The following is a 12422-nucleotide window of genomic DNA, read 5'->3' as shown; positions in this document are numbered from 1 at the left end:
TGAAAGAACTGCACCTTTCATCACTTGTGCACAGCAGTGGGGCATGATCACCACCCACTGCTCCTCTTCTTTGAGGAGAGGCTGAATGTGGAAGTGTTAGAAGTTTTACATCTGTCACCAATCCTCTGTTTTGAAGGCGTATCCAAATTTTCTGCCTAAACATGGGACCTGAGTTTACAGACAGCATGTGAAAACCTATGGAAAGCATCTCTGAGTGCAGGTAGCTCCACAGAGGAGCAGTGAGCAGCTGAAGCATGTGGTTATTTATGGCATGGTGAGATATTATGGCAAGCTGTCTCCTGCTATATTTATGGTGTCTTGTTCTTCCCCCAGCTCCCCAGTCCCAGTGAGCACACATGGTACGTGAGAGATGGAGTGGGAGGAGAGGTGGCTGAGCTCCAGTGAGTGGAAGTCAAAGACAGAGCTGTGTTAAGTCTGAAATTGTACACACCAGGCAGTGGGAAGCAAAGATAACTTCCCCTTCCAGCCTTCCATCTGTGCATGACTCAATGCCTCCAGGTGAAACCCAGTGCTCTCTGCTCCCAAACAGCTCTCACTGGGAAAGACCTTTCCAGGGAACAGTACTGGTAGGGGTGAGGTCTGTGAGCCTCCTCTGTAGGCAGAGCAGTTCAGGGCTGGACACAGAAAGGTATCCCTGAGGTACCTTTTTCTCATGCCAGACTTGCTCTGCAGGTAGTCTCAGGGAGCTGCAGCTGGCCAGGAGCCCAGGAGAACCTTTGGAGTGACTCAAGCCTAAGATCTCTCTTTCTCTTGCATTTGGCACTGCAACAAGCACTAAGGGACTGCTGATTCACACCAGGCTGCTGAGCCTTGCAAAAGAATCCAGCTTGATAAATCCCTTTTATGCCACCTGTGTGTAACTGCAATGTGATGGATACAGGTCCAGCCCAGCTCTTCAAACAGGACACAGGCACCCCTCTCTAAGGCTTTAGGTTCCATGAGTAATCTCTAAAATGCTGCAGGTCTTTGAAGAACACTCTCAAGTTTGCTGAGCACATTTTCATGGGTTCATTCAGCCTTCTGCAGGGAACATGCTTGAGCTGCATGCTGCTCACAGTTGAGACTGAGATGTCAATGGTACAGAGGCTAAAAAGTCCTGAGGTACACAAGAACCTTCAGACCCCTCCCTAAAGGGCTGATTTGGATAGAGACTGACACACAGATCTCTCTGGGTAAGTATTCCCTTGCTCAGAACAATGATACTGCAGCAACCTGGGTTATTTGTGGTGTCCTTCCTACCACACAGCACCTGTGAAGCTGATGCTTGTTGGCAGCCACCTTGAACTCAGGTGGCCAATACAGAAACTGAGCACAACAGCTGCAATTACAGAGAAAACCTCCTTTCTCTCCTGGGAAAACTTGCTCCAAGACTAGCTTGACTTGCTCTAAAAGGTACCTTGCCAAGTTACAACAGCTTCTACAGAGGGACACTGGCTGTTCAGCCCTGTTGCTTCCACTCCAAAGGTTAGCATATGTGATACAAAGCCCCCAAATCTGACTCCCTCTTTGGGTTTAGGATACTGCATGTTTTCTGAAAAACACCATTCAATTAAACATCCTGCTGCAGTTTAATGCCAGGAAGTCCTGTTGTCCCTGCACTAATCAAACTGCTCAAAATATGCTGGCATTTGGCAATTTAAGACTATTTGAATATGTATATTTTAAATTTTTTATAAGCTCTGCCACAGTAGGATTTGTTTTACAAACACCTTCAGATTTCTGACACTGTGTCACATCTGGATTTACTTATGATGGATTACAGATCTGGTTTACAACATTTAGCAGGCACAGGAGCTTCCAAGCATTGTCCCATGACTTCACCCAGCACTGCTGCAAATCCCAGCAGGAGGATGCCAAGTTCCACCAGCTCTCTGGGGACCCTCACTGACTCCCACCAACGTGGCAGATTCCTGCAGGTGGAGAAATGAGCATTAAGATGATCTGAAGAAACAACACTATTGTCTGACATCCACACTTCAGCCCTGGGTTTCTTCTCCCTAATCACAGGGCAAAAAGGGAGAAACCTGCAAGGCTGATATTCACAGTCCCAGTTTTGGTTTTGTAGCACCCTGTAAAGTGTTCTTCCTGATGATTAATTACCTTTTGCTGGGGATGACCACATTTAAAGTGTCTACTCTAATTCTTTCAGATCTGCCTCTGATAACAATGATCACTTTGTGTTGTTGATACAGCTGTGGTTTCTGGCAGAGACAGAGGCAATTGCTGGTGTTGGTCAGATCCACAACAAGCTTTTGAGATCTGGAAAAAAGGAAGCTTTGATTTTAAGCCTGTGCAAGCTTTTCTTTTTAAAGAGCCTTCTGAATCAGAGAAATCTCCTGCTCAGGCCACTAAAAACTGCCCAGCTCGTGGTACCTTGTGACATCAGGTGATTTGAGCTGAAAGATGCCTTCTAAAAGGTTGGTTGGCAGTGCCTGGAGCTGCATGCCAGGCAACATCCCTTTGAAACAAAAGCAGCTCTCATGCTGCAGTGTCCAACCCATGCCACAGCCTCCAGTGCCCCAGGACTAAAGCTAACAGTGCAGGAATGAACAAAAGCTGGGGGAAGACTACACAGACCAACACAGTTTGAACAAAGTCATTTTCCTGGGTTGCAAGGCAATGTTATGGATACTCCAGTATCCATAGTGACAGAGAAAAAAACTCACCCAAAAACTAATAAACCAAATTCTTTCCTTTTCCGCTGCCAAGCTGTGGATTGACAGGTATTTAAACACTCAATGCTCATTCTAAAGATGGAAAAGACAAAGTATTTCACTTGCTCTACACTTGTTAGATGCATTTTTTGGCTCAGCTTGAAAACATTTCACAGTTCATGCAGAATTTGGCAGGAGACCTTTCAGCTTTCTTTTCCCACAGACTGATTTTATAGCAATTAAAGGATGTAAATAAATTGTACACATCATTTCCCAGTCACTCAGACCCAGACACACCTTTTCAAACACACAGATAGTTATTGGTAGTGCCCACATGAAGAACAGCAAAGATGAATGATAAATATAATTTATTGTGCATCTTTCACTGTGTCACCTGCACTCTTCCCATTAATCCATCTCAGCTGGATTATTTCTAGCATTCCTAACCTCTGAGCAGTTTCTAACAGCTGCTTTTATAGTTTTTTTCCTTCTCTTCAGCTATTTCCAGAAAGTGTTTCTTTTCTTTCCTCTCAAATTGGCATTTTCACTCCTAGAGTAAATACTACTTAAGGCTCATTGTGCTCCTGTCCCAGGAAAAATATAATTTGGACAGAAGATCCTGTATCTACAATAGCATCAGCTTGCAAAATATGGAAGAGTCTTTTCTATAAGTAGAAGAGACTGTTCACCTTAGGAAAAGCTTACCAAGTCCTTTTGTGACTGTTCATTCTGTCACTGAACTGGATTAAAATTGAAGTTAAGTACAGTTGTTACTTAATTTTGAGGGCCACTTTCTTTGTTCTCTGCATTTCATGCCTTTACCATCCTTTGGGATAATTTCCAAGCTTTTGCTCCACAAAAATGAGCCAGAGAAACTTCATATTTTGTAAGAGGAAAAGAAAATGACTCTCCTGAAATTTCTCAGAGAAAGGTCTTCTCAGAAACATCAAATATTAAAAGTCTCACAGAGAGCTGGCAAATCTATGGTAAATAATTGAATCTCAGCCCTGTGGTCTAACAGACCCTGGATCTCTTAAACATAATAATTCATTTTTCACAAGAAAAAAAAAAAAGCTGTTTATGAAATATTTAGAGATTCTAGAAACTGTGATTCTATAGCTCTCTCCCACTCTCTTTACAGGCCTGTACAGCTAGATTAATTCCTTATAACCCTAGATATCCTGACAAAAGACACAGGGGTGGAAAAAGAACACCAAAACCCATCCAGGTGCTTTCTATTAGAGATATCACATCTATGTTCAGAAAACATGGTGTTGTGCTATCATGTAAAGATGTGATAGGAAAAGGTTTGTTAAATAAATATTCATTCTAAAGTGATGTCTCAACCCTCACCAAAAGTTCCCTGTCATTTCCTGATACCACCCAGTTCTCATGAAGAGATTACAATGTCAATCTGTGTCCTTAAAATTGTTTCTCAGAATGTAAAATATATCTTACAGAGGAAGAGAAAAATATTTGAGAGCCTGTGATCATAGATTATGTCATAAATCATATATGTTACATAGAGATCTAATGTTTGGATGAATTCTCTCACTTTCAATACAAATCTAAATGCTCTGCATGAAATCTGTGGTTTAAGTATTCAGAATACCAAGCCTATACACACATAATGTATTAGTGATTATACAGAGGCAAAACTTCCCTTTTCTGAACCAAGACAGCTGCCAAAACCTGCAAGCAGACAGTGCTACAGCTTCCCTCTCCCCAGCCTTTCTATTCCTGTGATGAGACTGCCTGAGCTCTGCCCACAGACAGCCCTGCATCCATGCAGAATGAATTTTCCCCTCCATTTTCCTCTAGAAGGGGCCTCTCCATTCTTTGCCCCAGTGCTCAGTCCCAGAGCTGCAGGCTGCTGCCTGGAAGTTGTGAAAACAGACAGCTTAGGGGCATTGTACACTCCTGAAACCTGAGCGTGCTCCAAAGTGTCATTACTCATCCAGGCAGCTTTTCTTTCCCCAGCCTTGGCAAACTTTCCTCCCTGAATCCTCAAGTGCTTCAAGGGCTGGAGAGCTGCCAGCCATCAGCTGCACAAGATCTTAAAGAAACCCAGACCCATTTTCATTATTTAGGAGAGCAAACATACATTTTTAAAAAATAGAAGGGGGAAGTCCTCTGTCTCATTTCCTCATGCTGCATCCTTTACTTTCATCCCCATAAGAAAGAAGAAGTCTTCAGAATACAAAAATACAAGCTGAAAAATTAAGATTTTGTGACATCAGGGAAAATCTCAGATGGGACAGTGATCTCTGCACAAGAAGAGCTCAGCAGGGGTCATGGATCAGGGATCACAGTGCAGCATTATGGAGCAAAAGGAGGGGCTTTGCTTCCTCTGCACCAGGGATCTGCTCTGAAATTGCCTGGAAGAAATGGAATTTGGGTCTCCTTGGAGAGAGAAGCAGCACTTTTTGCAAGCTGCAAAATGAAATGATGATTCATGGCCCAAGTTCCCCATTCCTGGGAAAAACAGCCCTATTGGAAAAGGGCAGAGAAGAAAAAGAACAAAGCAGAGAGATCTGTCACTGCAGCCTTCCTGAGCCTCCCTTCCTCACCAGCATTTTCTCTAGGAAATGCAGGAGGGTACCTGAGCTTGTCTGCAATGAAGATCACCCTCCTTTCCAGCAGCAAGGAGGCAAAGACTCTGCTCAGGTGCCTGACGCTCAGGGAGGTGAACAAGGACTCGAAATCCACGTGCTCCAGCCGGGAGTCCAGCGGCCGCCGCAGCTCGATCACCTGGTGGGGACACAAAGGGCACAGCTGAGCTCTTGCTGTGCCAAGCAAGGACCCAGAGGGTGTTTTCACAGCTAGCAGCCCTCACTGGTGCTGGTGAGCACCACACAGCACTGAGCCCCCAAATACAGTCTGCCCATAAATCCTTCTCCCAGATGAAGACGATCCAGAGTCCACTCCAACAGGCACAGCATGAGATCAGCCACAAGTGCTTCCCACTGGACTGAGGACAGAAAGGGGAAAACTAGTTTGTGTCCAGCTAGGAGTGGGTTTCAGGCTTTCTGGTATTCAAGCAGCAGAATGTCATGGAGCCTTTCAAATCTGCACTCTGACTTTTACAGTTACGATTTATTTATTTTTTACTGCAAGAATCTGGATGCCTAACCTCCTGACCATAAATTTTTTATATCAGTTACAGACAAGAGCAGCCTGTGGGTATTTTTCTTTGTTCATATCTACTTAAATAATGCCTGTCATAGCACCTTAGCACTTCATACTCCTTATCTTAGACAGATGCTTATCTAAATTGTTTTTGAAAGCCTCCAACACCACACATTTCAAAAATCCCACAAGAAAATTACTCTAGTTCTGAACTACCCTCACCAACACCAAGCCTGCAGCTGAAACATGTCAGTGGCAAATTACTTCAATTACTTGTTGTCTCACTTTCAGTATACACTCAGAACAATTGGTCACATTCCTCTGTAGGAAACTTCTTGTGTATTGAAAGGTTATCACGTGTCTTCCTTTGTCTTTTGTTTTCTATATTAAGTAAATAATTTTTCTCAAGCTTTGCCTGTATTTTCTAGACCACTTAGTAAGCAGAACTACCCTTCTGGGCCATTCTCCTACTGGTTGCCTGTTTTGGAAAATGATACTTAAATAAAATTCTAGCAGCACCAGAAAGCAGAAAAATTGTTTTCCTTTATTACTCACCCCTTCAGTTTCTTTCACAATGAAGAATTTTGTCTAAATAATACCACACTGTTACTTTTACTCAGTTTATGGCCCCCTACACCACCAGATCCTTCTCTGAAATACTGCTGCTCACTCAGTTACTTTCATGTTGTACTAGACTACTCCTTTCCTCCTTCCAGAATTTTGCTCTTGTCCATATTGATGCTCACATGAAATCTTCAATTTACAGAATCACAGAATCATTTAGACTGAAAAACATCTCTAAGATAATTGAGTCCAACTGATCATCACAACAACTAGACCTCAGTGACATAGCCAATCATTTCTTGAACACTTGAACTTGTTTCTTGAATTTAGGGGAGTGGAGCACTTTAACTTTTAATCCCTTCCTCCCCAAAGTGCCTGTCCCCATGCCAGTCCTGTACTGTAAGTGTGGAGTTAATGCCATCAGTCAGACAATTAATGAACAGAATCCCAGACACAAACCAGCCACAACATTCTCACAGCACACCACTGGGACTTTGCTCCTCCAGCACACATTTTTAACCAGCTTTGCATATAATGTCATTTAGTTGGGACTGTTCTCAGTTGGGTTGAGGAGAATGTCATCATATAGTGCTCTGCTGAAAACCTGCAGACACAACTTTATCAACTGGCTTGCTTTCCTCCCTCTCACATTCAAGGCATACCATGCCCTGCAGAAAGAATGGCCAAAAATCTGTCTCCCTCCATCCTATCACAGTCCTTCAATGCTACACCCTAAAGCTCTGCACTCTTAAAACCCTCCTGCTGTCCTCACACCATGTGTGATACACAGCACAGATCCTCATCTCCACACTGTGAAAATGCCATTCTCAAAGGCTGCAAAATCATCCTGGAGTGGCATCAAGGATTTTTTGACCTAATCCACACAAACAGAGGTTCTGTATTAAGGATGCTGGAGCACATTGTACAAAGGAAGTTAAGTGTGGTGTCCTTGAGCAGATCCAAGGTCAGGCTGGGCAGCACAGGACCTGCTGTCTGTGTCTCTTGGCCTCAAGGCCAATGTCCTGTTTCCTTTTGCTATAATAGGCTGTGTGCTTACATTCATTTTTACCATAGGATTTCCATTTTGACTCTGAGGTCACTGAAGTTTCCATACCATCCCCTCAGGTGGCCTGTTTTACTCCCTAGCTTCCCCCCACAGTTGACAGATCATCTGTTCTTGAAGATCCCCAGTCACCAGTCCTGCACCATTTGCTGGTTTCTCTCTCTCTGGGAAGTGTCTTTACCTCTGTTCCTGAGCCTGGCAAGAAGTTCTTGACTGTAATTGTCCTGCCCAGAGCTGGGAAAGGTGCCTCCATGACACTCCTCATGAGAGGCTGCACCAGGGCTGGGGAGATGCCCCGCCTCTTCTCAACCTCATCCAAGATCTGAAATAAAGGCATGAAGACACAGAAACATGCAAATCAGGAGGGAGATAACATCAGGAATGAAGTGCACCAGCATCTGTCTATGCCCTCTCCTTAATCCAGTATTGATATGGAGCTTTATATCAAAAGAAAGAAATAAAAAAATGCAACTGAAGACCCTTGATTTCTTTTCTCAGGAGAAACATTGCTCCAGCCAAAAATTTGCAAATTCCCCACTACACTCAGAGTCAGGACTCCACCTTTTAACCTCTCTTGCATTCTGGAGTTCTGCTGAAGGAAAAAAACAAGAGCTGAATCTAGTTTTTTTATTAATTGTGGTTTTGCTAGGCTCGGAATTAGCATGTGCTTGCCTCACCAACACCATTTCAGACCCTTTCTTCAGCTATCAGCTTCCCTGATTCTTCAGGTGCTGGCTTCCCTTTCAGGTCCCTCTTGACCTACAGCACAAGTTTCCCCTCTTTCTCCCCCCTCACCTTAGAGAAGAGATTGAAGCATCCAAGGCGACTCACAATGCAGTAAACCTCTGGGAGACGCTTCCCCTTTCCACTGGGCTTTCAAGACAAACACAAATACACACAAAAACACCAAGGAAATGTCAGAGATACAACTACTGCAAAGATAGAGTGACTGGTCTCTTAGTTGTGCAGCTCACTGGCAGGCATTTGAGGGCAGGGTGGTGATGACAACCTGCCTCAAACCCTGGTTCACCAGAAAAGTGAGGAGAAATGGGCACATCCATAGTATGGCCCCAGCTTAGCTAAATCAAATGACAAAGGCAGAGCACACTGATCTACAGGGACAACTCTGAACCTACAGGACCAGCACTGGTTTAAACAACTGTTTAATAAGTACTCAAACCTAAAGAGAATAAACCCTGGCTTCAGCTTAGGAGTGAAAGAACAGCCCATGGTCATGGTAAAGTGCTGGTGCAAGGAAAATGCAAGAGAGTTGTAACTGGAGTGGAGGATGGGACACAGAGAGGGACTTTGGCACTGAACAGAAGAGAGCAAAGCTGCTCTGTTGCTGCTCTTTTCAATCCACACTGAAAGAGAAGAGCAGCAGCTTTCCACTTTCCAGAATGAGTGCCAGTAACACCAACCCCACAGAAGGCTGCACCACTAAGAAAAGCAAAACAAAAAACTCAGGGATAATTACCAGCAGCCTCCTGCAATACCCAAACCGCCTGCTTCCATCTTCCCCCGTCAGGACAAATGAGAATGTCTCACTGCAGAAAGAGGAACCAGAATGACAAGATACCATCAGCCACATCACCAGTCTCAGACATACCAACTCAATAAACCCCCAGCATTTCTGCATTTCTCATGCACCCCTCTCACAGCTCTGCCCAATCTGCCACCATAACAGCTCTTGTATTTAATTAGCTTGATATAGAAATCTGTTTCTCATGAATCAGGATCCAAAGTACAATACTTACCTGGCAAACTGATGGATGGGGGCCCAGTCCTTTGCATCAGGGAAGCAAAACTGGGGAATAGCTTTCAACTGATCTTCTGCCTCACGCATGAATTTGAACGAGCGCTCAAGCTAGCAGAAAGAGAGAAGGAATGTTTCCAATTAGTCATGTGGGGATGGAATGACTTCAAATATTTTTCCTGTGACAAATGAAGAGGTGATGACAGAGGCTAAGCTTCTGCCTGGAAGATATTAAAATTTCTGTGATTCTGGCTCACCTAACCTTTAGCTATCTCAAGGTAACTCTGTGCCTCCAGTTCCACCAAGCCCTGTCTCTGCAGCACCTGCCTCTGCTATATTGTGCCTCTAATCTGGGACACTTCCAGCAAGGGGCAAGAGAACTGCAGTCTGAGGAGAGCTCTGGTCACATCCCATTTACAATCACTCTGTCCCACTGGCTCTGTGTTTCTCCCATTCCTTCTTCCCCACTTTGAGCTAGGTTATCACCAAAAGCTGTTCCTTCCCTTTCAGAACACATATCTTCTCCCAACCACCAGTTTTCTCTAAAGAGGAAAGGGGGAGAAAGGGAATAGCTACACAAAAGTGATAGCCAAGTGCAGCAAAATATTTAAATCAGCTGCTCTTTCAGGAGTGAGCAATACCATGACAATTCTGAAGCCCTCCCCCTATCTGCAGTGTCCCCTAACAGTGGGGTCACTGGTACAGCACGTGGAGAAGTGCACCAAGGGCACCACACAATCCCAGGCAGGAGGAGCAGACCTTCAGTGGGAACTGCTGGGTGACCTCAGGGATGTAGGCAGCCCCAGCCTGCTTCTTGTGCAGCGACACCACGACGAAGTACTCGAAGAGCTGCCTCTCCTGGTACTCGATCAGGTCCCGCTCCAGGCTCTGGTACCGCGGCGTTTGCTTCAGCCGCGACTTCACGTGCACCAGGCGCTGGCTGTGAGCTGCCAAGCAAGGGGAGATCTGCTTGAGCTCTCTGCACCAGCACCAGCTGTGCTTTGCAGAGATGGGGGATAAACCTGAAACTGCAGCGCCTTTGTCAGGGGCTGGCTGAATTTGGAAGCTGCACTGTAAATATTGACAGAGATGGGCCATAATCTTGTGGCATCACCCCGAGGAACTTTGGCAGTTGGAGGATTTCATGGATAGCTTTTAGAGCTGAAACAGCCCAAGCTGGATCCATATAGGACATGATGTAACAGATAATATCCAGGCATTCATCCTAGCACTCATTTATGCATTTTTCAAAACCAGCACAGTGAGGTGATTGACCACTTTTGGGCAGCAATCCCCACGCTTTTACAAGACCAGCACTTGGGTCAGGCCAGGGTTTTGCTGTTTGAGTAATGCAGGGAACTCCCACTTTCAGCACACAGGCTGGGCTGTAGGCCAACAACAAAAAAGAGGTGCCAGTGAAAAATGCTGGCTCATGCCAGTTCTTCCTGTGCCTAAAACTAATCTCTCAGTGCCATGCTTCTACAAGTTCATCCAAGACAATGGGAAAACAAGAAAAATTGCCAAGCAAGCTGTAACTGCAACACACACAAGCCATGGCACAATAAACATTCAAGCATGGAAAGTCATGAGAAGCTGCTTGCTGAGAAAAGCCCAGATGAGATTCCTGAGACCATCCCCATGCTTTGTTCTACAGTAGCATCCCAAATTAAATCTCCATGATGTCTCCCTTATCCCTGCTACAAAGGAAAGAAAGAATTAACTACAGAGAGTACAGCACATTCTCACAGCTTTGCTTTTTGGGAAGGTGGGTGGCAATGCAACTTTTTGATGGGAACAGCAACCACAGAGACACTATAGAAACTCCAAAACGTAAGGTATCTGCTTGGGGTCTTCCTGAGAGATGGTTTATATTTGTTGATCTTTTTTCTGGTAAAGTTGTGCCACTCATGGAGTGGTTCAGACAATGTAATTTAAAGCAGTCTTGAGGTGCCTCTCAAATTAGAAACAACCCCTGGATAGTTAAAGCCCTGGAAAAATGGCTTAGACTCCTTTCTCTTGTCACCTACTATGTTATTTGCTCTAGGGCTGTAAAGCTTTCAGAAGTGGTTTCTGTTTCACCAGGGACTTCAAAAGGAGCAATGTCACAGCAATGCTGAGTGCTTCTGAAAAGCTTACTCAAGATTTGTGCTGTTTATATTCTAAAGATACCAGAATTTTACTGCTGTCATCATAGCAGAGTTTGTCTTCCAAGAGTTTTCCTTTCTGAGGGCCAGCACTTCCAGCTCTGATATACAGCCTGATGATATACTGTGTCTCAGATGATGTACAGTGACTTGCAAGCAGAGGTAGCTGGCTGGGGTGATTGATGTGTTCCACAAAATGTACAAAGTCCCAAATACAAGAGACTTGCTAAACCATCTCACTTTCCTATTTAAAAATAGGGAAGTCAACTGTTCAACAAGGCATAAAGCAAAATGTATTTAGAGCAAACAGCAAGTGCCAGAGCTCCTGTTCATACTTATGCAGACTTGCATAGTTACTCAGACCCAGGTCTGGATCTGGATATTGTTCAGAGCCCAGTGCTGTTGGATTTGAGGTGACTTCATATGATCCCCATCATCCTCTCTCTAGGGAGCTCTGAGCTGCAGTCACAGAGAATCACAGGATGATGCACATGATTCACTATGGCAACCAGCAGCAGACAAGAGTTCAAGTCTTCCTGGCCACATCTACACTGCCTTCTCAGCTAAATCTGAACACGGTCTGTATTTCACAACATCACATTTCAGGAGGGTTGTGAATATAATTTCTGCACCATCCTGGTGCAAACCCTCTCCCCTGTCTCCAGGCTAGCCTTAGAACCTGTCAGAAGATAGGCAGTGGCAGCAGTTTTCAGCTTGATCTTGCTAACATAGCAATACAGATAAAAGATTTCAATGCAGATGAAAGCAAGAACATACAGTAGCTCTTGAGGGGGAAGCTGTGCTCACAAGAGGGAACTCAGTCTGAATTTTTCACTTCTAAAAAAGAGGGTGAGAACAAGCACTCCCACTGACACAGCCCAACTGCTGCTCATGGCTGCCTTTTCAGCTTGGATCTGAACTGCCCTGCTATCCAGATCTGATGTACATGTGAGCCAGGAAACTTTGGAATTTGAGGGAATTTCCATCTTGCATTTTAACTCTGCCAGGACTTTGAATTTGCCACACAAATTCCCAAAATACAGCAATGTCCCCAGAATCTCCAGGGGTTAATGATTAATTTCATGAGAGTA

General features: G+C 44.5%; 1 protein-coding gene across 1 annotated transcript in view; it reads right to left on the bottom strand.

The window, feature by feature from the left end:
• The window catches only part of DENND2A (DENN domain containing 2A), a 56771-nt gene that overhangs the window by 7921 nt on the left and 36428 nt on the right, over window positions 1–12422 (bottom strand). The window contains 6 exon segments of the mRNA XM_056508685.1: window positions 5278–5426; window positions 7613–7753; window positions 8227–8304; window positions 8909–8978; window positions 9189–9298; window positions 9947–10134. Coding sequence (XP_056364660.1) covers window positions 5278–5426; window positions 7613–7753; window positions 8227–8304; window positions 8909–8978; window positions 9189–9298; window positions 9947–10134 — 736 coding nt within the window.

Source organism: Oenanthe melanoleuca, chromosome 1A (genome assembly GCF_029582105.1).
Source record: "Oenanthe melanoleuca isolate GR-GAL-2019-014 chromosome 1A, OMel1.0, whole genome shotgun sequence".
Lineage (NCBI taxonomy): Eukaryota > Metazoa > Chordata > Aves > Passeriformes > Muscicapidae > Oenanthe > Oenanthe melanoleuca.
The sequence above is the reverse complement of the archived record's forward strand: the minus strand, read 5'-3'. Positions and strand labels throughout refer to the sequence as shown.